This window comes from Aythya ferina, assembly GCF_964211825.1.
Source record: "Aythya ferina genome assembly, chromosome: 1".
Lineage (NCBI taxonomy): Eukaryota > Metazoa > Chordata > Aves > Anseriformes > Anatidae > Aythya > Aythya ferina.
The window spans coordinates 147,226,276-147,250,865 of record NC_140296.1 but is presented as its reverse complement, the minus strand read 5'-3'; the positions used below and the strand labels follow the sequence as shown (position 1 = coordinate 147,250,865).

At 39.8% G+C, this 24,590-nt stretch overlaps 1 protein-coding gene across 7 annotated transcripts in view; it reads left to right on the top strand.

The window, feature by feature from the left end:
- Positions 1-24,590, top strand: part of KIAA1549 — a 139,583-nt gene that overhangs the window by 105,110 nt on the left and 9,883 nt on the right. For 5 of the 7 annotated variants that reach the window (XM_084506354.1, XM_084506349.1, XM_084506350.1 and 2 more), the window contains exons 11-17: positions 5,852-6,054; positions 8,869-8,990; positions 15,804-16,009; positions 17,655-17,878; positions 18,751-18,895; positions 20,535-20,864; positions 21,774-21,826. In XM_084506354.1, the coding sequence (XP_084362480.1) occupies positions 5,852-6,054; positions 8,869-8,990; positions 15,804-16,009; positions 17,655-17,878; positions 18,751-18,895; positions 20,535-20,864; positions 21,774-21,826 (1,283 nt within the window). Of the gene's footprint in view, positions 1-5,851; positions 6,055-8,868; positions 8,991-15,803; positions 16,010-17,654; positions 17,879-18,750; positions 18,900-20,534; positions 20,865-21,773; positions 21,827-24,590 lie in introns of those variants that run through there. The other 2 variants (XM_084506351.1, XM_084506355.1) reach the window with 2 other exon arrangements.

Below are 24,590 nucleotides of genomic sequence, written 5' to 3'. Positions count from 1 at the left end.
AGAATTTGTGCTTATGGCACAAGTTAGTTTCATCATGTATTTTATATTTTATAGGCAAATTGTGTGAACAGCACAAAAAGACCTTGAAATACAAATGGGTTTTCTCTCAGTATTTTCAGGGAGGCAATAGAGAAAGAACTCTTCTGTATGATCTTCTAATGTGTTTTTTTGATCAATGAGTTACTGTGCCTTGATTCAGATGTCCATTATTGTTGTTGAATTGCATATATAATTTGTATTCATACTTTCCAGACAATACATGGCTGTGATGCAAAATGATTTTATGTTGAAGGGGAGCAATATAAGCAAAAGATGGAACATATATATGTATGTGCATAGCGAATGGGAATGATATGAAAAGAATGAGCTGAATAGGAAGATGAGACTGAATGAGAAAGGTGAACAGACTTCAGTATTTCTAAGTTCTTATTTACTGGTAAATTGATAGATATTTTAAGTATCTGAAGGAATAGTTACTGCAGACAGTATGGATGAATGATCACTGTTGGAGGAAATAGTAGTCCATATCTTGGATAGAGTAGTAGACGCAGAGTAAAAAAAAAAAAAAAAAAAGTTAAGAAGACTCTAGCAAGCAATGCAAATAATTATAATTACTGGTGTATCATGAGAGTAATGCAATTACTGGAGTGAATTCACGCTACCCTATGGTATAGTGCCCTGGGAATACGGAGAAGCATTTGGTGCTGTTCATCTTTGATTGTAGAAGGAAGTTTGCGATGTTTAATAGCTTTAAACAACACTAGATCAGACTGCTTATTTACATCTTCAACCCATTTTAGTGTTCAGAACACCGATTCCCTCTTCCTTGCTGCATTTAAATAGTAGATTTGAAAACATTTTTTTCTGTAGTTTCTTTATCCTGTCATTTTTGTAATGTTTCATGTGCTTGTATTTTACTAAGGCTATAAATCATCAGGACTTCTTTACAGGGATTCCAGTCCTGTTCAGATATTATGTGTCAACACTAAAATTCTATTTTTGAAATCATGCTTAGCATCTTTGTTTCCTTAGAAATGTATTTTAAAAGCCTCTGCTCAGTACTTCTATCTCTACAAGGAACAAGGTAATCTTGTAGGAGAAAATCAATAGAAAATTGTCTTGGTGTATTATTCTTCATTTTATGTCCAAATTCAAATGCTGCTGCTACTCCAAACAAACGTTTTTTAAAAAAATAAATAAATAAAGCACATGGCTTTAATTAGAGGAACTACAAGAAGAAAAGTGAGTAAAGAGTATTTCTTCTCTACTGCTTTCTGCTGAAATTATTCACTGACCTGTATGTGTAGTCTTTGCTTTCTTGATAAAACAGATTGTTGACATTCGTGGTGTGTATCTGCATCCAGGAAAGCAATATCTTGGCAGCAATATCTTTCTGTATTTTGAACAGTACTGAAACTATTAGCAGTTTTCAAGCAGTAAGCCTTGACAAAGGTGCACAGACTTCGTAGGCTTCTGTAGAAATTATTTGATTGTTCTGTGAACTGAGCTCCATTTTTTTCTTTCATTTGGTATCTAGCAATACAATTAAAACACCGTCTTGACTTGCAAGGTTGAAATCATCTTCCCCTTGGATTTCAGCAGGCACTGCATTTTTATTGTTATACAGTGCCTTAATAATACATTAGTGCAGACAATTTCGTTTTAGTGGTAACCTTCAGAGTTGTTTATTTTTCCCTTTCACAAATGTATAAAAATACAGCAAACGAAAGCCTTCTGTAGCAACGTACATTTAAAGCAAGATATCTCTGCTAGTGCTGGTAACGTGCAGTCTTAAGCACTTGAGTAAGTAAAGGCACTTGACACTGATAAAAAGAGGTTCAGTTTCAGCACCTGTGCACATAGCGGTGCTGGCACGAGTGTGCACGGTCTTGAAAAGAGATTGTATTCCTTCCGTGGTGACGATTAATTTATGTGTAGTAGATGACTGATCCATAAATGGTATTCTCACTACCTGTGCTAAGATGAGCAGAGGTCGTCCAGCCTGTTACACTCCACAACTGGATATAAAGAAAAGGAAGAAAAACACGGCAGGTGGCATGCCATGGTTAGGAAAATGTTGGAAACATTTTCAGCCTGGAATACCACTGTTCGTTCGTTCCACTGAGACCCAGTGATCTGACTGTCCAGTCTTGTAGAAAGCAGAGTTGTCACGCTTGTCACTGAAAATACAGTTTTTGGTTAGTATCAGTTCTCAGTTAATCATAATGTTGCCATGGCTTAATGTAGACCATGAAGTGTAGATTTTTTTTAGGATGAAGTGGGTTTCTATTGGCATTGTTTCTGCATTAGTAATCATGTTGATATTTCTGCTTCTCCGAGTGATAGGTGGTATTTTAAAAAAACAAAACCAAAAAAAACCACTCCGTATCTACTTATGAAGCAAAGACTGTCATTTATATTGTCAGGTATCATGTTTTATATACATTTTTTTTCACACTGTGTTCACTCAAGTTTTTCATACATATGCACATACCTGTGTGCATACAGTCTTTCATGCTGTTCATATATTGGTTGGAGCTGGTAGTGCCAACTTCAGGTTTTTTTTAGCAGGAAGTATCTACTAATATTATTTAGCTGTACAGGGCTTTACAAGACTTTGAATCATTCAGGCAGAAGCTTTGCATTCCAGTCTCGGTTTCATGATTTTTTTAAGAAGATGAGAACTTGTTCTTTCAAAGAACAAAGTTAATAGACAACAAAAATTGAGAAAACACTATTAAAAACAGTTGTGGAGAAGCTTTAGCGTATGTTCTCAGCCTTTGAGGGTGCAAGGTAGGAAAGGAATTAAGACGAGGGATTGTTTCATGTGAAGGAGACGTTTTTGCTGATTCAATTTGTGCAGAATTGCCCATTTCTGATTAAGCTATAAACCTCTGCAAAAATGTTTGCATGTGATTGACAGAGACTTGTTAGTAGTTTACCAGGTAAATTCTCATACAATTCCACCTGCTCAGTGTATATAAGCTCTGGAGCTGTACCTTAAAAACTAGAGGGTTTCTTCAGTGTTGCTGTATGTGGAGGTTGTTAGGAGGCAAGTTAAAGGAAGGGAGGGAGGGGCAAGAAGGTGGGATGGAGGGACTGATTCTGCCTGGCAAGGAAGGATAAAACCAGATGAGGATGCGGAGTTAACTAGCTGCAACCTTAGGAAGATAGAGCCACAGGTTCTGCGGTGTCTGGGGAGAGCTTTCCTTGAGGCTTTGGATAGAAGAGGTGACACCTGACTCCTGCCAGTCCTCTGCCAGCAAGTATCCATGCAATCCACTGGCAAAATCTCAGCCACACTATCTGCAGATGTAATAGAAAAATTCATCCTTTCTGCATCCATCTTTCATTCACTACATGTTTACCAACTTTTGCATAAAATGAAGTGGGTGTCCTGGTTCTATGAATAATGTTCTTACCTTCTGGCCAACTTGAAAGCCCAGCCTATGACAACAATCCAGCAGGGTGGAAGAGAGATGGAAGAAATGAATTTATATTTAACACAAGTCTCTACTGCAGTGTCTATGCATGAGAGGATACAGGTGCTGATTGTTCAGACGATCTTACCTGTCTTGAAGCATGAGTGCTTGCCTTTGCAATACTAACAGCATTTTAATACAACTTCTATGTGGTCTGTCTGCAGATAAGCATGTGTACATACATATGCTGTGATGTACATACACATACCCATAAATATATCTGTTTCCATAACTCTGCTTAGACAAAAGTTTGCTAGACTGCAACAAGGAATAGGAATATTCAGTCAAAGTTAAAAGGTTAAAAATGTCTATTTTTACACATTGCTTTACTCCCCAAGGGTTTAAAAACCCTACATTAGAGTTAAGTCTAAGGTATGTTGAAATGCATGCTTGAGAGGCAGTAATCTCAATAAAGCCATATTAATACTTCCAATATAACTGGAATGTTTGTCCTTTTAGTCATCCCTGCCCACCTCACCCATCACACTGTTACAAAAGGAAGGGTAACTTTGCAGGTTAGTTTGAGGGTGCTTAAGAAAGGGTTTTTTGTGCAAGAATTGTTCCCAGCACGTGGTGAAGTCTCATTGTCTGTGGATCTAAGGGGGCTTGGGGCGGGGGACAGGAATGTAGCGAAACACATGAAGTGGTAGTTGGTGATCAGTAGCAGGATTGTATAGGCACAAGAATGCACTATGAAAGGATTAGAAGAAGAAAAACTGTTGAAGTGGTTCAAAGGGAGTATGTCATACACAGGAATGTCTTCAAACACCATAAAGACATCAGAGGTGGAGACGGGGTAACTGAGGGGAAGGTCCAAGTTATCAAGGTGCTTCAAGGCAGCACCATAATTCTGACAGTGGAAATGAAAACGTCTACCTCAGAATTATTTTAAAAATGAGACATGGAGTTATGAGATCTCTTAAAAAAAAAAAAAAAAAAGGAAAATTTGAATTTTTTGATGACTTCTGGTATGAACTTGAAAACCTCAACCATTCAGATATTCGATTTAACAGGAGGGCTTTTGTTGCCATCTACTGGTCTAAACAGGCAGTTTGCTCTTTTACTACAACTGTTCTAAGAGCCATTTGGAAAACGTTTGCTTACTGAAAAAATATTTTGGAGAGATTGTTTCAGTATATTCCTTAGGCAAGCTTATCTTTGGCATGGTATCAGACAAGTCGGTAGTTAGCTGTGTTGGCACGCCAAGCTTTATGAAAGGGGGTTCATTTAAACATCTGGAACCTGACGCACCCATAAACACACTCCAACATATGCTTCACTTTGGAAGAAATCAGCTCTAGGAACACAGAGGGTTTTGTGCGTATGCTGTGTAGTGCGTGTGTGTGCTTGCACTTTGAAAACTGGAGTTGTCAAGATTTCTTTCCACTTTTAACTTCCAAACTACTTAAGAATTGAGTAGGACTCAAAGAAAAGCTTTGTCTTAGTTTCTCAGAATTTCTGATTACTTCAAAGCCCCCCAGATTTGTAGGAGAGCTCCAAACTTGGAGGCTTGATTCAATTAAGTCTGAATCAAGTTATCAACAATGTCAATGACTTTAAAAATAGTTATGAAAGTGGAAGGCCTGATTCTGTGTCTTCTCAAGCAAGACACTCATGGAAACCATGGCCCCCTAATAAGATCTCTAGGATGAATGTTTAAATTCTCTAAACTGGAAAGCCTTTTATATATTTTTCTCTCTACTCAGTATGATGTTCCTAAGAGCTAGATTTGGGATACTTTTCCAGAGGCATCCATGCTGGCTGAAAAGTCATTGCCAGGCTTCACTATAACTCTGATCTATAATATGTTTCTCTCCCTTCAGATGAACTAGCTGTTTGCGTAAACACTTCCAGATTTGGGGTGTTCAAAATGAGGAATATCAGCAACAATATATTATTCAAATTTTTTAAACTATCCTTGATCATTGTGACTGAAACAGATAGAAAGGTGACATGTCAATGGGGTAACCATTTCAGCTGGTATGCGGGTGTCTACAGCCTTCCACCCTCAATTACACAAGAAACTTCCCATGCAATGATTGCATCTGAAGAAATAGCTGGAAAAAGGAGATGCAGAAGCAACATTTTTTTCATGAAATGTCCTGATTTAGGGTTTTAAGCTATCATCTACTGAAGTAAGATGACAGAATTATGAGGGTTTTTTTATTTTTCTTTTCTGTACAGATCTCTTATGTTCACTTCTGAGCCTACTGTATCCTAACCTTCCTACTAATAGCAGTTGTTTACGGATCTTAACCAAAGCTTTTGTATTGATTGTCACTCGTTGTTTTGTGGTTTTTGTTTTTTTGTTTTTTTTTTGTTTTTTTTGTTTTTTTTTTTTGTGTGTGTGTGTCTTTATTCTCTCACAGCTACAAGCCCCAAGTGTGAAAGGCTTTGATTTTGCTAAGCAGCATCTGGGCCAGCACAATAAAGATGATGTCCTGATTATCCACGAGCCAGCTCCTTTACCAGGACCTATTAAGGACACTACCCCATCTGAAAATGGAGATGTGCCCAGCCCCAAGTCCAAGATTTCCTCAAAGCCTTCAAAGACTGTCCGACACAGAGGGAGGTCAGTTCCCAGAGAAAAAACAAACTGTAGAAGATGACTGCTGTTTACTATACTTTTAGGGCAAATTTAGTTGACAGAACTCTGTTCCAGAGCTCCAGGACCTGTATTTTCTACTCATCTATCTTTATCCCAGCTTATGTTTATCATGAAGTTGTGAGAATTTGGTGTCTATATTTCTCTTAATGGCATCATGCCCAGTTGAGAGGGGTCCTTAGGTCACAACTGGGTTGGTTAGAGTCAATTTGTTAGTAGTGTACTGGAAACAAAACGTGTGTGCTTTCTGGTATGTTCTCTTTGTAGTCATCCCTAGCTAGAAAGGATTGCATTTTTAGGATAGGAGCTGTAACAGCTTAGCAATAAAGAAGGATACGTGCATTTATTATAATAATAATAATAAAAAAAAAAAAAAAAAGGCTAAGTGGGAAGGCAATAGGTAGAAAAGAAGCGCAGCCCTGAGGAGAAAATCTTCACTGTGGGAGAAAAACAAAGGCAGTGCTGAATGAGTTTAGAGAGAAACTAATGGTGGTTCTTCCTGAGCTGCAGGTCTGTGGGACAGTTTGCTCCTCACCTCAACCTGTGCTTCCTCTAAAGCTCCAGTTGCCCTAAGGTCCTGGCTTCATCTTCCCCACATAAGTTTCATACAGCTCAATTTCCACCTTCCAAGGTGCTGAATGGGTCTTCCTAACTCCATAGAAGCTTTGCAAGCAATGGACTACGAGTGGCACAGTGGAAGGAGGGCAACATTGGAAAATAATTAAAAAAAAAAAAAAAAAAAAAAAAAAGTTTAGCTAACTTGTTTTGGTGTAGCTTAAATAAATTAATATAAATCAGAAGGACAACTGTTCCTGTATTTCTTTGTAAAATCTCAAAAGTGGCTTAAGACAGAGATGATAATCAGGGGGATGGGAAAGTGTCTATGTTCATATGCATATAAGAAACAAATTTAAACTTGAGGTTGTTACTGTATTTCATCTAGAATAATTCAGAAAATGAAGTAGGAAAAATTTTTGGAAGCCAACATTGTAATGCTTCCCCTGAAGACAATAATAAATTGATGATCAAATTTGGAACAAAGGTATTTTTTTTTTAAGTCTCTAAATTCAAACACTTTGATTTCAAAAGAAGAGTTTTCTACCCCTCTCTTGTTCACCCTTAAGAGCAAACCTCTCCTTAGGCTTAACTATGGAGGTGTTATCATCATCTCCATTACGTGCTGACATACCCATGTCAGCTTTAGTTTTAAAACACTTATTTCCTGAGGGAGAATTTGAAATGTGAAAGACAGTGTGATGTATTGGTTTTAGCTGTTTTCTGTTTTGTAAGATAATACAGGACTCACTTCATCACAGTGCAATTCAGGATTGTACACTGCATGCCAGTAAATACAGTGGTGATGTGAGTACACATTCCACATCAGTAAAAGACAGAGAACAAGACAAACAGTCGGGATCAGAAAGCACAGCATCTCTAGTCCCCAGCTGAGAGTTGGACCTGTTTTTTGGCTTGAAAAGATAAAACCGTGTACACTGCAGAACTTAAAAATGGCTGTCATGGGTTTGACACTATTGTATGTTTCCTATGATACATTTATTGATAATTTAGATAGACTGAAGAAAGCATGAAGGAAAACAAGGCACAATGAGGTGAAACAAAATCAGTAGCGTATCTGGAAACAGAACTCTTACACTGTTTGCTGAACCATGACAAAGATGATGGAGGAGAAAGCTCTACCCATCTATTCCACCTTAGAAAAGAGTAAAAGATGCAGTGGTGCAGATCTGTAAGCCTATTGAGAACCATTTCTCCTTTTATCCTTGCTAATATTTTTATTGGGATGTGACTTACTAATATTGCAGTACCACAAAAAGAAATGAAATACAGCGTTTCATTATGAGTAGAAAAATGGGGAGATGAATTCAGAACATTGCCTGCTGGAAGCAGTAGATTTAACTTTCTATTAACTTGTCTGGCTGGTTGTAGTTATCTTAGTTTGTGTGCTCTACAGGGGTTGACGTTTAGCTGAAAGCTTCAGTCACTAGTGCTGATATACATCTAGCTCAAGCAAATCTTGCACTTAACAAGGTTAATACACAGACTAGTGCACAGTGTAAGTAAATCAGTGAAGGAGTAGACTATGAACGTTCACAAGATAAAGTCACTAGAGAAACTATCACAAATGCTAATCCCATGTGAAAGTCAGGCTTTGGTGCTAGCTGAGCAGTAGCATATGCCCTATGTTTTTGCTATTTTTACACTATCTGAATAATTTCTTTAGGGGAAAGTCACATTTTTTTGGTATGTTTCTGAGATTGTATAATTTGTAAGTAACAAATGTTTTTAAGGCTCTAATGACTGAATGGGATACATATATGTAAAAGTGGTGTTTGTTTAACTTTGTTTAAGTAGGCAGGAAAATATGCACATGGACTTGTATCATTAGCAAGATAACACCAAGTTAGCAAGTCTGAATATTAAAATAATTACCTATGTAGTTTTCTCCTTGCTAATATAATTCCTTTCTGTCTGAAAAGTAAACTTGCTACTTACTCATGCAGTGTTTTCTTGAAGTTAATTTTAAAGGAAAGTTTAGTTAATAATCTTGTCATGTGTGAGTCCTGTTGCAGTTGGTTTTCACACGCAACAACAATGAATGTCTAAATATGATAATTTATTATAAATGTACTTATAAACAGAGGAAAATATTAGCAGTCTTTACAAGATATATTAACACAGGATTCTTTGCATGTGAGAACTGTATCCCATTACAAACTTATGTTACATGTTGTTTTGTTTGTTTTTTAATGTTTGTGGCAGAGTTTCACCATCAGATGCTGACTCCACAGCAAGTGAACAATCCAGCGGGAGAGAGACAGGAGAGGAAACTGCAAGACCGTCGACTGCAAATGAGGGTAAACAACGCAGAGGAGCGAAGAAGGGTGAGTTACTTTTTTTTAACTTGTGTACACTAGCAGTGTATTACTCAGGTAGGTGAAGAGTTACTCTAGTGATGTAACTTCTCTAGACTCATATTTCACAACTAATTTTTCTGTTTTGTGACCTTTACTGACAATGTAACTGCCTGCAAGATTGTTACCAACATAGCCACTACAGTTATGCCTAAATGGAAAGAGGTTTGCCAGGGTTATGCGGGAGAGTAGAGGAAAGAAGGTTCACTGCTGTTAAGCCCTTAAGTACAAAAGCTTGCTGGAATGAAAGGTATGTGTAGATCTTCAGTTTCAACAGAAGAAACTACACCATAAGATCCCTTTGTCAAGATGCCTTCATGATTATGCTTTAGAAAGAGGAAAATACAGAGCTAATACATCAACAACAGCATTTTTTTATTTTTTTTTTGGTAAGGAATCATCTTCTTACCGTGTAAAATGTCACTGTTTTCCTTGGAGGATCCATGAGATATATCTCAGAATCCTCAGAATATATTCAGTTCTCCATTTAAAAGTTGATGAAACACTGCAAGATTAATTTCATTTTATTAATTAAAATATCTTTTTAAATTATTTTCCTGTTTAAAAGTCTGTGGTTAACTGTGCCTACACAGAGTGTTGTTTTTAAGAGCTTTTTGGATATTAATGACTTGATCCTTGCTTGAGCTTTTAGTTACCAGATCTTTGGCTTAAATTACAATGGCTTTCCTAGAGAAAACTCCAATACTGACAAAAGAAACTGGTGAACAAGATCTTTAATGTTCTTTCCAACCCAAACCATTCTATGATATTCCCATCTGTTCTTAATACATGTGGCCTTGTTAGCAGCAGAAACTAAGAAGAAAATACATATTAGGAGCACTCTCTTTTGGTATACTGAATGTGTTTCCACATATTCAATGAAATACCAACTGAAATATAAAGATGATTACTGAGGAATGCAATGCCAGAGAAATTCAGATCATAGTAGACATTCTTCAACTTATGCTCATGTTGAAGAAATGAGATTTAGAGGAATATGTAAGACAATCACTTTATATAAAATGCTAGGCCTTAGCTGCTTAAATGGCAAGTTAAATAGTATCTGATTCTTAGATTTTCATAATGTGCACTACTCCTGGAAGAGCCATGGTGATGGACCAGGCTTTGCTCTATGATTGTGGTGTGCAAGACAAAGTGAAAGATGTGCTAGTGTGGCTAGAAAGTTAAACTTCCTAATAGGTGTGAACATTGAGCAAGCAATGTACGTTATGCAATTCATGAAGAGATACCATACTGTTGGTATGTATATTTTCAGTGCCTTAGGTTTGCACTACAGGCTAGAGATCATGCGTAAGTAAATACATAGAAAAACAATTATATTATGACAGAGGTTATCTCAGGCCAACTGATTGTTTTATGATGTGCTTCAGCCTATCTGACTTCAATTCTTTTGTCCTGATTTAGTGCTGTACTCTTTCGTCTTACCTGGGGACTCCATTTTTATTTCCCTGTTTTTCATCTGTACTAAAAACTTATATAAGGTTTAGCAAGTCCTTTTGCTGTGGAAATATCATATATAACCGTGTCCAAATTATCTAACAAAGACAGCAAGAATATTGTGTGGAAACTGTCCTTTGTACCTGTGATGCCTTTACTTGATCAAATATACTATTCATCATCTGGTGTCTCTTGTTTGGTAATCACAGCATTTTTAGTATTCAGAAATGGTGATCACAGTACCGATGATTTGGAAATCATGCTATTTTTAGTGTTCAGAATTGCCCCCTCTGTAGAGGCCTACGTGTCATTTAAATGACAGATCCAGCTCTCTTTTTGTGCAGCTGAGGCTTGGCAGTTGGGTCCAAGTTCATGCATTTTATTCAAAAGTAAACACAACTATCTTACTGCTGTGTTTTTTTCCAGTTGCCATTACAGCTGAATTATTTGTAGTAATTACTGTGTTATCTCTTCTTTTTTCCTTTATGTTGTCAGGAGCAAATAGAGTGGGTAAGTAACCAGAGCTGGTAGTTGAGTGTGAGTATGAATAGAGGTGTTGGGGTAGCTGTAATTATATCTTAAGCGTGGAAGGATTTCTTGCCTGAGTCTAAAAAAACAAAATTGCTTTTGAGCTATTGATATATAAAGAGTTCTCAAAAACACAAATTATAGCCATACAATATAGGCTATACAAGCACATTTTTCTAATTTCCTTCAAATTCTTTCCAATTATTGAGGAAAATACCCTCACTGTGAAGGGAGGCAGCTGTTGGTCCTGAAACTTAGCTTGGTATAAACAAGCTACAGATACTGTTAGTTAGCCTCTTTACTGAGACAAACGTGGGCTACTTGCAAAGAAGCTCAAGCATTTTCCTGTGAAATAGTGTTTCATTGGTCAGGACTGAGACGTAGTAAAGGCGGGACAGGAGAAAGCTGGCACTGTCTTGATAGTGCATACCATATCCAGTGATAAATCTAGGACTGTGGTCTCTAACAGCAATTTCCATCTTACAGTATTAGGTGGGGATGGGTGTAAAGCTGGCTATGATACTTTGCATTGTTGGGTTTGTACTACAGACTAATGAGAGACATAATTTTCTGGGATGCAAATAAACTGTGTGAAGATCTGAAAGTGCGTAATGATTCAAATACTAGTGGATCAGTGAGAGTCTGATAAGACTGACTTCTTGTGATTTTGGATTAAACTTTATGCACCTTGGTTCTGTCTCCTGCCTTCCTCAGTCTCCCACTGCATTGTTTTTCATTTGAAAACATAGCTTCCTACAGAGCAATTAATTTCCCTGACATTTCAGTTTAGTTAGCAGTTTCAATCCAGGAAACATTGATCCTGACATGTGACCTATATGAACTAGTTGTTTAAACCTGTTTTGCCCATTATTTGGGATTCAGTTCCTCTTCATTATTTGTCAGCTTCAGCTGTCTAGTCCAAGATGGAAGTTTCAGATGGTGCAATCTACTAGCTGTATAAGGAGGATTTTCTAACTATGAACAATAGCTTAATATAATAATTTGAAATGAGAAATCATTCACTCTTTCAAAACTTTTAAAGGATCTAATTCGTGTATTGAGTTTGAAGCAGCCTCCCCTTTCATTGTATGTATGCAGCACTGTGCGGTTCCCAGTTTTCCAACATACTTTACTGTATTTCCATCTAGTTTTGTCTTTATAGGCACATGGAGTATACACAACTTGTATAAAGGCCAGGTGCAGCAGAGACATTTTTGTGTGCATCTCTTCTGCAAAAAAAAAGTAGTTTTTAATGTTACTGTAGAGCCTTACCAAAATTTGATAGTGGAACTTTTGGACAGTTTTACAAAATAAAAGCAGTTTCAGCAAAGAGGCATCTGCCAAGCACTTGTTTATTTGTGTAATATGGTAGATTATGAATGAAATGATAAAGGTTCAGAGTGGGTGCTTAGGGTAATTTAATATACTGGACCCTGCTACCCAAATGGGATGAAAATAAACATAACATTTTATGTTGGAGGTCAGTAAGTTTTGAGAACTGCTGTTAGACTGTAAACATTAGAAAAATGATAAATATGTGGGGAAAATGGGAAAGGAGGATGCAGAACTTCAGATTTCCATTGCACTCCATGATTACTCTGATGAGGGACTTGCACTAACTGCTCAATATACGTTGCACCTCTGTGGGAGGCGATGTTTGCATGCTCCTAAGAAATGCATGAAGATGGGGCCCATTAATGATTGTGGAGATGACAAATGGTAAAGATCATATAGGTAGCCACAAAAGAGGGGTAGATATATTTCATTTAGGTTCTGTGCCTTGCAGAAAGTTTAGGGGACAAATCTTGAGTGGAACTCTAACTTCTCTTTAAGGACACGTGTATAGGAAAGTCACACTTTTAAGTGATGCATTCAGTTTATAAACATGTATATTTGACAATGCATTGATCAAGTCTGAGAAATTTGAAAAACAAGAATTTTGATTAGTGTGCGGGCAGATTGTTTTCCAGCTGAAAGTAATGTAGCGTGAATATAATGTACCATTCCTTCTGTCTCCTGATCCCTCTTTATGCTAGGAGAGGGAAGTAAAGGAGCACAAAGCACACATGGGTATTAGGGCTGAAGATGTGCCTTGCTTCTGTTCTTTTCCATAAAGAACAGAATGAAATTACCTAAAAAACTGTTAAAAATAAACCCAGGGCACAGGATGTGAGGTGCAGGGCAGTCCCTGTGGCCGAGGGGCAGCCTTTCTCTCTGGCAAGCCAAATGACATGGGGAGCCAGCCCCAGAAAAGGGACCTCAGACCCCCCAACCCTCCTCCTTGTCCACGTGAGGGCATCTTCCAGGCTGCTCCCATCACAGTCACCTTTGGCCACATGTGGGCCACTCCATCACAGTGGCAACCACTGCCCTGGGCCCTATAAAATAGGCCCCTGAAGCTGGTCCACCACTTGCTGAGCATCTTGGCCCTCTGACTGCCAGCTTGTGCGGCAGGAAGAAGTCCAGAAGAGCGAGGCAAGCAGCAGGCCTCTTGGTGTGCGAGGACAGCCATGCAGTCCGGTGAAGCACCAAGAAGGAATGCACCTGAGCAGAAGGAGAGGTGTTGTGGGCAGAGGGATAGCGCCAGCGGCACAAGAGACACCAGTGCCCAAGGGACCTCTGGTGCCCAGCCCACAGACAGATACAGGCGGTATCACTGGCACCGCAACAATGCAGGGAACAAGCTGGCCCCTCAAACACCCAGCGACAGGGGGCCTGGGCCTTGCCATAGGAGCAACAGTGATGTGGGGTGAAGGTGGGAGCATCAGAGAGCCATGGGAAGCAGAGGCATGCCCATAGTCTGGAGCACAGTGCGGGACCCAGTAATGGCCATAAACCAGGCAGCACTGTTGGACCCATGCATGAAAATCAAGCCAACAGTGGCATGGGACCGAGGAGTGGGACTGGATGACACCCTGGTTCAGTGCCCTGGCCTGAGAACATTCCTGATAGAAGGCATCCTGTTTGGGCAGTTCCAGGCAAGGACTGGCTTAGGCTTCTGCCCAGCACTGTGGAGCCCATGGAGGTGGATCCACCAGATATGGAGGAATGGATGGAATTGGATCCACCTCTGCCAGAATAGAGCTGGGACTACTGCAGCATGTCTTTGTGCTCTGCCATCTGAGAGCACCAACAGCATCGCAGGAGTGCCCAGCGAGCCCCCTGCTCATTGCTCAGGCTCCATTGCAAGCATTAGCTTGGAGACACCAAACACCACGGACATCCTGCAGGCTTACCTGCAAGATGTCCTGGCAATAAACATCACTTGCCAATTCTCAGGGGTTGTGTGAGTGCTTCTTTTTTTGGGGGGATGGGCTAAAGTTGCACCAGGGGAGGTTTAGGTTGGATATTAGGAAAAAATCCTTTACCAAAAGGGTTGTTGGGCTGCCCAGGGAAGTGGCTGAGTCACCATCCCTGGAGGTGTTGAACAGATGTAGGGTAGAGATGTAAAGTTTAGTGATATGGTTTGGTGGAGGTCTCGTTAGTGTTAGGTCAGAGGTTGGACTCGGTGGTCTTGGAGGTCTCTTCCAACCTAGGTGATTCTGTGAGCAAATAACCTGCTGTGGTCTTCTGCAGAAGATGATATCATTCAGTCCTCTTCTAAACCCTATGCTTCGTTAGCAGCAAGTGTTGCCAATGCATTATAGCAGTGGCTGTTTTCTTTTCCTTCTATTCTGTTGGAATTGAGCTGGGTTGATCATCAATTGAAAGTACATTTGTACTCTTTGTTCTGATTTGAATCTGAGAACCACAGCCTGTTACTAGAAGTCCATGCAAGGATGTGGGACCATGTGCCTCTACTCCACTGTGTTCATCCAGAGGAAGAGTCACAGACTGTAACCTCCAATTATATTTTGTGGAGGAAAACAGTTTAGTAATTTGAGAATTTGCAGTGTTACCATACAGACAAAGTAAATTCTTACTTCTGAAGTCTTCAGTAGTTTTTGCAAGCCCAGTCCATGTAATGGTTCACATTGTAGGCATAGCTCCAGAAAAAAAAAAACGTAAATGTGTTTTATGTGCTTAACTGCAAACCACTGGGGTGATCCTACAGATTTCAAGTCTTTCAGGGAGGCAACCCATTCCTACTGAAGTGATTAGACATTTGCTGGACCAGGGCTGTAACTTTCAACATGTATTGGTCTCCATAATGTCATCTGGCGTTCATAGTTGAGTCCATATGACCCCTTCAAAAATTACAACATGGCAATTTTTGTACAGCTTGCACATTAGTATGTACAATGTTTATCCTGTCACAAAGAAGAACACAGTGCTTAAGAGCTGTAATCAGTAAAATATCTGTAAAATTCTTGGTGCTTTGTGTCATGTTATAAGTCTTTTTTTTTTTTTTTTAAGTTGATATATTGGTCCTTCTACCACTTAATAACTGCATTTGCCGTGTGACATCTCTTGCTGCTCTTTTAAACTCCATAGAGGAATTTGCATCTCCATAAGTACTGATAAGAGGAACCATTAGCAGTATGTACTTGAACAGCCTTTTATGGACCAAAGTGGATTGAGACTTTGAGGATTTGCAAATGCCAAAAGCTTGATTTACAGAAATAAAGAATGACAGCTCACCTTCTGGAGATGTAGTGGGAAAACGTTTATACATTACAAACTACTGGGCCAACTTCTTGTATGCTAAATGTGAATCAGCTGGAAGACCTAAAGGACTAATTAAACACAGATGTGAAATATCTCAAAGTCTCATAGCAAAGGATCTGTAGAGCTTGATGTTTGACTGAGATAACCCTAGCAGCACTGCTTTACTCTGTATTTGTTCTGGTAATTCAGGACCTCCTCAGACCAGCAGTGGAAATGAGCAGCACTCCTCAGCCTCGATCTTTGAACATGTGGATAGGATGTCGCGTTCCTCAGATGCAAGCAGACGGGTCCCAAGCAAGATCCAGCTGATCGCTATGCAGCCGATGGCAGCACCTCCAATTCAGAATTCTGTGCTTTCTGATCGAGTAGCAGAGACCAACAAAATTAATAAAGAGGTATCTGTTAAGTGCTTTGAATGTCTGTGGGAGAATACATGCTCAGCAAAGTGGGAAGTAAAAACGGTCCAGTTTCTTTCTTGTTGTCAGGACTTCCTCATTATTTCCCAAGGAGTGGAATTTTAGCAAGTTACAGGAATTATCTTGTTTCCATACCTAGAGATAACCGGATCTGTTTTAAGCATTGCCTAAACCAAAATTTAAACAGTAAGAATGGAGCCAAATTGGCAGCATACCTTGTGTTATCATTCTTTTCCTAGCCAGCAGGACATGATTTGTGAGCGTAGTGTAAGAGTTGGAACGCCTAGCCCACCTTGGGTTTCATTCTGCACCATTCTTTTGGCTTTTCAGCAACTCAGGTTGTGGGTTATACAAGCAAGTTATTTCAGGACATTCTAGGGTGTGAATTTGCAGCACATTAATTGTTTCCAACTTAAGATGTGTTTATTAGCTGGTGAACGTTCAGAAACTTCCTGCCTTTTCTGAGGTTCAGGTTACTGTAAACAGAATAAGAACATGCCTGGGACATTAGTAATGTGCTGTAAAACCACGTCATCTACTGCCTGACATTAGTCTCTATGTGTGGGTCCTGGTTTTTGTATGGGGTGTAAGATGGCCTCTTCCCATAATTCAGCGTAGAAAACTGATGAAAACTTTAACTTAAATGTGTTAAAGTACTGTGTTTCTCAGGACCTTACAGAAGAGAGGTAAATGTATATATGTAGTATGCATAGTCAAAGAGGGTCCCCAAAACAGAAGTTTGATTATATTGTCAGAAGACTAATTCTAACTAAATGTGAAGAGTAAGTCTGGCTTGTGTCCCTGTTATGTCTTCTGGGGATTTTCATTGGAGAAGCCACAAAAATTAGTTTATTTGGTTTTTAATTTACTGCTGCTGATGTGTTCCCAAGTAAGTCCAGCACAGAGCACTTGTTGTGGCCTGAACTGCTGCCCAGGTCTTTTCCGTTAATGACAATGATTTCAGTGAGTGTTGGGCCAGGACGTACAAGTGTGGTTTATGATGGCTTTCCTCAGATGATGAGATGCACTCCAGGAAACTTGAAAAAAGGTGGGAGAGGCATAAAAGCTTATCTTGAAAGTCACCATAGAGCTGAGAACACCACATCCAACTAAGCACCTGGGCTCTAGTGTTGCTGCTACTTTTCTTTATAGCTAGCAGTAACTTCTCGTGCTCAACAGAGAGGTCAGATAGCTCTTTAAATTCTTGCTCCTTACATGATGAATGTCATTAAAGGAAATGGTTGGCAGACTTGAACAGTATTGATCAAATATCTCTGATAAGCAAATGTAGCTTGTATTGATTAATCTTATTTGCTTAGAGTGGTGTCACTTCTAGCAAATGGCACAACTTTGTGTTTCTTTTGCCATTTATTAAGAAACTGCCACCTGTTTCTAATTGAACATGCTGGGCCAGCGATCACATTATGTATATATATCTGGGGAGACATCTAAGAAAAAATGTGTTTATAGTTTGTGTGGTATATTCTAATCTGTCAGAGATTTTGACGGTGACAGGGTCAGACAGTGAGGTGAGAAGGAGAGGTTTACAGAAAAGCAGCAAAAAGCTCTGCTTGCAAAAACTACACATAAAAATGCAGTTCATTGATTTTCCTCCTCCTTTTAGATACAGACAGCCCTAAGGCATAAATCTGAGATCGAGCATCACCGCAATAAGATTCGTCTTCGTGCCAAGCGCAAAGGGCACTATGAATTTCCAGTGGTGGATGATGTGGTGGTGGTTGACTCCAAAGAACAGCACAGAATATATCGCAAGGCACAGATGCAGATTGACAAGATCTTGGACCCTGGAGGCAGTGTGCCTACTGTCTTCATAGAACCCAGGAAGAGGTAGGGATTTCAAAGACAGGAAAGTACAATTTCCTTTTAGGTTCAGAGTTCAAACTACCTGTACTTCTGAACTTTCAGAGCTTAAAATCATTTTGATCTTCAGCTGAATTTGAGTTGGCTAGCTGAAAAGATTGGAGTGGTTCTAAACATTTTTGTTTCAGTATGTCAGTATGTTTTGTTTTCAGATTTCTTTTACAAGAAATTACCTTATACACATTCCTTCTAGAAAATTAGGTGTGTTTGTTAGCCTCACAGACCTACCTTCCTGGACTCTTTATTTCCAGAGGAGGTCTTCTCTGGGCTCTGTTTAAGGCTTATGGATAGTGGAACTTTGTTTCCAGAGTGCTGGTACCCTGTGACAGCTTCTACTCTGAAGGAAAGTAGTTTTTTTCCCAGCTCTGTGTGTTCTTCAGCTGGTTTGCTATAGTAGAGTTAACCATAATGTGCCAATCATAGGACCTCGGTGGTAATAGTCTGTTCTGCTACTGCAAGCACATCAGACATTGGTCTGGGAGGTGTGGGGAGGCACTAGGGGAGGCTTAAAAGATAGATGTGGAAAGGAGGTGACACTGGAGAGAGTTTGAGTGAGGAGTGGGGATGGTTTGGAAGACAGATGCTATGGCAGTGATAGTGGTATTGGGAGAAGCTTGAGAAAAGAGATTTGAGACTAGCTAGTGGGACTGGGATAAAAAGCTGGGAAAAGGAAGAGAGACATGAAACATGAATGGGCAGAGAAGTTCAACCTTGAGTAGGATGAGAATAAAGTACAAAAATAAATGTGATTACCTTTGTCTTGTTTTTTTTTGTTTTGTTTTGTTTTGTTTTTTTGTTTGTTTTTTTTCTCTTTGCCTTTTTGTTTTCTTCATATTAAGCTCTCGTGCAAAACGTTCTCCCAAGCAGCGCCGGCGACATCAGATAAACGGTAGTCCCATTGATGCGGAAAAGGACAGGTTAATCACAACTGATAGTGATGGGACATACAAACGACCTCCAGGAGTCAATAACTCTGCATATATTGTATGTATGTCTCTTGAATGACAGGAGGGTTCTGATCATTGTAATGACATTTGTGACATGGGAAGGTTTAGCCTTCTGTCTGTGGTCTGTGTGGCTAATTTCAGATGTGTGTAATTAACATGTAAATCAAAGTGAAACAAGGACTTCACTGGCAATCTGTCAGTACGAGGTAGTGAAATTCTGCCAAATATTCCTTGATGTTGAAGAAGCCAAGAACTAAAACCTTGTTTTCATTAATGCCGCTATTATGAACATGAAAGCGTGTTTGGCATGTTCCACACTAGGTTGAACATAGCTTCACCCTAGTACAATTTGCTAGATGTTATGTATTCGTGTGTTACTGAAAATTTTATCCTTAGCTCTCAGAAACTGAAAGACTTGGTTCTTTTAATGAGAAATTTTATCGCATTTAAAATAGGTGAATTAATTATTAATGAAAGAGTAACATGTCTTTGTACTGCAGTAACTTAAAACAATTCCAGTACAATGTCATGAAAATTAATTTTGTTTTCTGTTTTAAAATGGCAGACACTGGAGAATATTTCTTTTCAGTCATATCCATGTCATAAACTGTATTTAGGCATCTTTAACCACTTCTAAGCAGATTTCATTAAGGCTAATGCCAATATTAAGAACCCCTGGACAGTGTTCATCTTGAAAGATAGTTTAATTTTAAGAATTTCACCATTAGCTGCATATACAGTCAAGTGGCTACAATGTTGATTTCTGTGGTTTCCCTCTGTATTCAAACAAGAGTGCGATGATTTTAATGCCAGGCTGCAGCAGAATGAATTATCATCTGAAGCTATTTAATTAAGACTTGTCACACAGTAAGCTCAGCCCCTTTGGCATCTGTAGCGAAACAGTACTCAGAATACTAAGCTCCTGATGAAGCAGAGGCTTTTGCATCTTTATGACTGATTTTGCAGTCGGCATGCAGTGGCAAGAGTGAGCTTTGATAATAGGTCTACTGCTGCAAAGCTCGTTTAATTTCCTGTTACTGATAAACAACAAGCCCATGTGGTAAGATCCCAGGTAGTAATTGCAATGCATGCCTCCGGTATTGCTGCTATGAAGCACTTAGGTGAATCCCGTTCAGGTGATGCACCCAAGTTCAAGTTGCATGCAGCTAACCCCTGCTTAACAGCTCCCTTTGTGTGTTTTTCTAGAGGGCAGTAATTATTTAATATTACTGCAGATGTGGTCAGTTGTAAGCTAAAGACTGAATTAATTTCTTGGAACTGCAAAAAACTGCAGTTTTCAGAGATATTGACAGAGTTGATTGTCTTTTTTCCAGGTGGAGTAAATGCTCACTGTGTGACTTTACAAACGTGCTTGCAAGCTGCATGATTTCTGTTATACCCAAGTAGCTACTGTGCAGAGCATTTCTGCCTTACCTGAGATCAGGGTATTTCAGATCGCATGAATGAAGCATTTGAACAGCTGGTGTCATGTCTGTACGTGCAGAAGCAGGGAGGGTAAGGGACGGATTTTGTTCAGTCCTGGCAGTTGTGCGCTTTATCTCGTTCTGAGTCTGACAAAGGGAATATTGGTCAGACCTAAGGCCTGCGGGGGCTTGGAAGCTGGCTGATGAGATCTCCTGTCTGCCTGCCCTTCACCTTCTTTCTGTTTTCTCCAGTCTGATCCAGATTTGCCTCCTGATCCTCAGACATCATCTTCAGCAGATCTGGGGAAGTTCCCCGGCTTGCCTTCCCACCCAGTCTCCCAGTACGTCCCACCGCAGCCATCCATAGAAGAGGCTCGGCAGACCATGCACTCGTTGCTGGATGACGCCTTTGCCCTGGTGGCTCCCAGCAGCCAAGCGGCCAATTCCACAACCGTCACACCACCTGGGGTCTCTGCAGGACAGCCGGTAAACAACACTCCTGCTCGAGCAGGGAGGGGAACTACTTGCACCCAGTGGGGATCACCTTATGGTCCAACTCGGGCAGTAAACATCCCATTTAATGTGAGTGATGCAATGTGGAAGGCTTTTCTGGGCAGGCAGTTAGCACCAGTTGAGCCGTGATCACTGTTGTTTTGCCCTTTCTGTCAGGGCTTACCACAAATGCGGAATAGTTTCTGGATCCAGGAGAGTTTTGAAATGGCCATCATAATATGGTGATCTTCTGTATTCTTTTTCCCTTTTCCCAACCCAACCACAAGAGAATATAGGAGTTCTCCTTCTCTAGGATAGTTTTTCTGATCATCTCAGTTATGATCTTAAACAGATCAACTTTGCTATGTCCAAGAGTACTTTTTTTTTTTTTTTTTTTAATACATATGCTAGTATGTATTTTGAAAATGAAAAAAGACTGTACTGTTCTTAGATCATGTTTTCCAGCAAGACATCCAAATGCTTTCAGACTGTGAGGGGTAGGGAAGCAGTATTTCTATGTGTAGTTCTTTGTGTTTTGTGGAGCACTGAGACACACATAGGTAATATTTCAGGTCATCTTGAGTTCCACAACAATTGAGTTTCAAAACCCCAGTGGACTCTTGAGTTTGAGCCATGTGGTATCGCTGTTGCTGTCTGATGCTTGTTGGAGGTTTAAAACAGTTTGCAAATGCAAAGCTTAGCTTGCTGAAAGTTTTAAGCTAAACAGACGTTGGAGCACTGCTTGATCTGCAGATGAGAAAAAGCATTTCTGAGAGGTTTTTAAGGTACGTAAAGACAGAAGAGACTGCTGTCCCACTGTAACAGTGCTTCCCAGGCCTTCTTAGGCCACAGGGTTTGTAAAACCAAGCTGTTAAGGTTGCAGTCCAATCACACATAAACGCTTAGTGATCTCTGCAATTCATCACTTAAAAGACTGACAGTGGACTTCCCAGGGTACACATTTTGATTTTAATTCATTTGTTTTCATTCTTCTGACAGAGATATGTGGAATTTGGAATGACTCCGCCAGCAGCACCAGGTCTCCTACCAAGGTAGCTTTTCACTCATGGAATTACCATTTATTATTTTCAATTCCTACAGAGTTCTTACTAACACTGTTAAATTATTATGCAAAGTACCATATAAATGAGAAGTAACAGGAATCCAGATTCAGCCTGTGTTATTTATTTATGTGGCATGAACAACACATGCATGCTGTGTGGAATCCAACCCTTCATTAAAAAGAAATGTTTTCTAGCCCCTTGGCTGTAAAGGTGTCCTTCCAAATACTGAGTAAACCACTGAGTTTCAGCTTTTAGAGGGCCTGAAACAGTTACTCCAATGCGTGTACATCTCCCAGTACTCTCGCTTTCATCTTATTTCTGTAGCCTCAGGGCAGCACTCACTTGCAAAAGCTTGCAGATGACTAACAGATTTGTTCTATTTTTAACCAAGTTAACAAATTTCAGAGCATGGTGACCCTCAGAGCAAAAGCATGCCTTGTAGGCCTATTGCTATAAAATAAGGGGGGAAGAACAGATTTTCCATCTTCTCCTGGCCTTAGTGTGAGAGAATTGCATAAAGAGAAGAAACAGTTGTCCAAGTCACTGTTCATTCCACGTTTGGTGCCTGTGTGCTAACTACACATGAAGTTAGACTCTTGAGTAATGGTTACCTACCGGGGTCACACTTGTCTCAGACTCTTCAAGCTGCTGCAGCCAAGGTGCTAAAAAGGTGGCCTCGTACTGCTCTCTCGTTACCTTCTTACAGCTCATCATGTGAGATGAAACACTACTGGTATTTGTGTCACTCATAAGATTTCATCTAAAGTCTTTACTGCCTTGAAAACTTGGCATACTTTAGCTTCAAAATGAATACAAAGAACTTTCCTTTATCCTTTCTTCTGTAACCCTGTTTTGAAAGGACCAACTAGAAAAGGTGTAATCTCTAAGCACATTTTCTCACCTAGGTCTTGGCCAGAGCTGACAGTTTCAATCTTAGTGGAGCATATGTGAAAGGGCATAAAGTATAACATGCTGTGCATTTTTTTTTTTAATTTAGGTAACCTTGAGGATTATGAATTTTGTGACTGCCAACACAAAGCATAACCAAGTGTTTATTGCTGGGGATTTTCTCTTTGTTTGCCTGATACAGATTCAGGGAAAACATGATAATTTAGTTGTGGAAGTGCTGTACTCCATGTTAAAACACCTGAGCAAGTTGGTGTCTTTGAAACATGTTTTATGTTCAAATGTTTGTCAGCCCTTGGTGTAGGACTTCTGTAAGTTACAAACTAATGACATCATTATTTAGATAGTTCAAACACAGGCTTTGCCAGTGTCAGCAGATTAAGTTAACAATCTGCATGCTCATTGATCTTAACAGGAAGAATTCCTTAAAATTTTCATTAAAATAAAAGATTTGCTAAAGCTTGGTCAGTAGAATCATAGAATGATAGGAAGGCCTGGGTTGAAAAGAACATTAAAGATCATCTAGTTTCAACCCCCCTGCTCTGGGCAAGGCTGCCAACTGCTAGAGCAGTCTGCCAAGAGTCGCATCAAGCCTGGCCTTGAATGCCTCCAGGGATGGGGCATCCACAACCTCTTCGGGCAATCTGTTCCAGTGCCTCACCACCCTATAAGTGAAAAATTTTCTCCTAATTTCTAACCTGAATCTCCCTTGTCCTAGTTTAAAACCATTCTTCTTGTCCTATCACTATCAACACATTTAAGCAAGTGTTGCTCCTTCTGTTTATAGGCTCCCCTCAAGTACTGGAAGGCTGCAATGAGGTCTCCCCAGAGCCTTCTCTTCTCCAAACTCAACAAGCCCAGCTCCCTCAACCTTTCTGCATAGGAGAGGTGCTCCAGCCATCTGATCGTCTTAGTGGCCCTCCTCTGGACGTGTTCCAAGGGCTCCACATCCTTCTTGTGCTGGGGGCCCCAGGCCTGCACGCAGCACTCCAAGTGGGGTCTCACAAGAGCAAAGTAGAGGGGCACAATCACCGCTCTTTCCCTGCTGGCCACCCCTTTTTTAACGCAGCCCAGGACATAGTTGGCCGTCTGGGCTGCAAGCACACACTGCCAGCTCATGTCCAGCTTCTTGTCCATCAGGACTCCCAAGTCCTTCTCCACAGGGCTGCTCTCAAGTTCTTCTCCCAGTCTATGCAAATACCTGGGATTGCCCCAAATACCTGGGATTGCCGCAGCACAGAAAACATGGAAACATGAAAAACATGGAAAGGGATCTTCTCAGGGTTGTAGAATGGGGTTTATGCTCAAATTCAGAAAATGATTATGTAAATTGATATAACAGTGTACTAACTTGAGGAACTAAAAATGACCTGCAGTCAGTATGATTAGGAGGCATGTATCAATGTCATAGTCCATTGGCTTAAATACCCAATGCAAGGAATAATAGTTGGGTAACCTCCTGTTCCCTTCTCTGCACAAATGCAGTCAGCATCTTTAATGGGCTGGAACCAACTTAGGTAAAAAAAAATTAAATGTGAAAGACCTAGGTCACATATCAGCTGTGTATACATAAAGATACAATGAACAGGTTTTTTTTTGTTTGTTTGTTTGTTTGTTTGTTTTACCAGAAAATACCACATAATGCAACAGAGATGCTTAGCTATAGTGGCTTGGTGGTGTAAAATTGATTTGGTGGGCAGCTTCTCCGCAGTTAATTTAATAACTGGAGATTAAACCTTTTTTTTTTTTTTTTTTTTTTTTTTTTTAATATGGAAAGATAAATTGGAGGCTCGGTCTCAGTCTGGTAATAGGAAGTAGCACTAAAAAGCCTGTATGATACAGATTC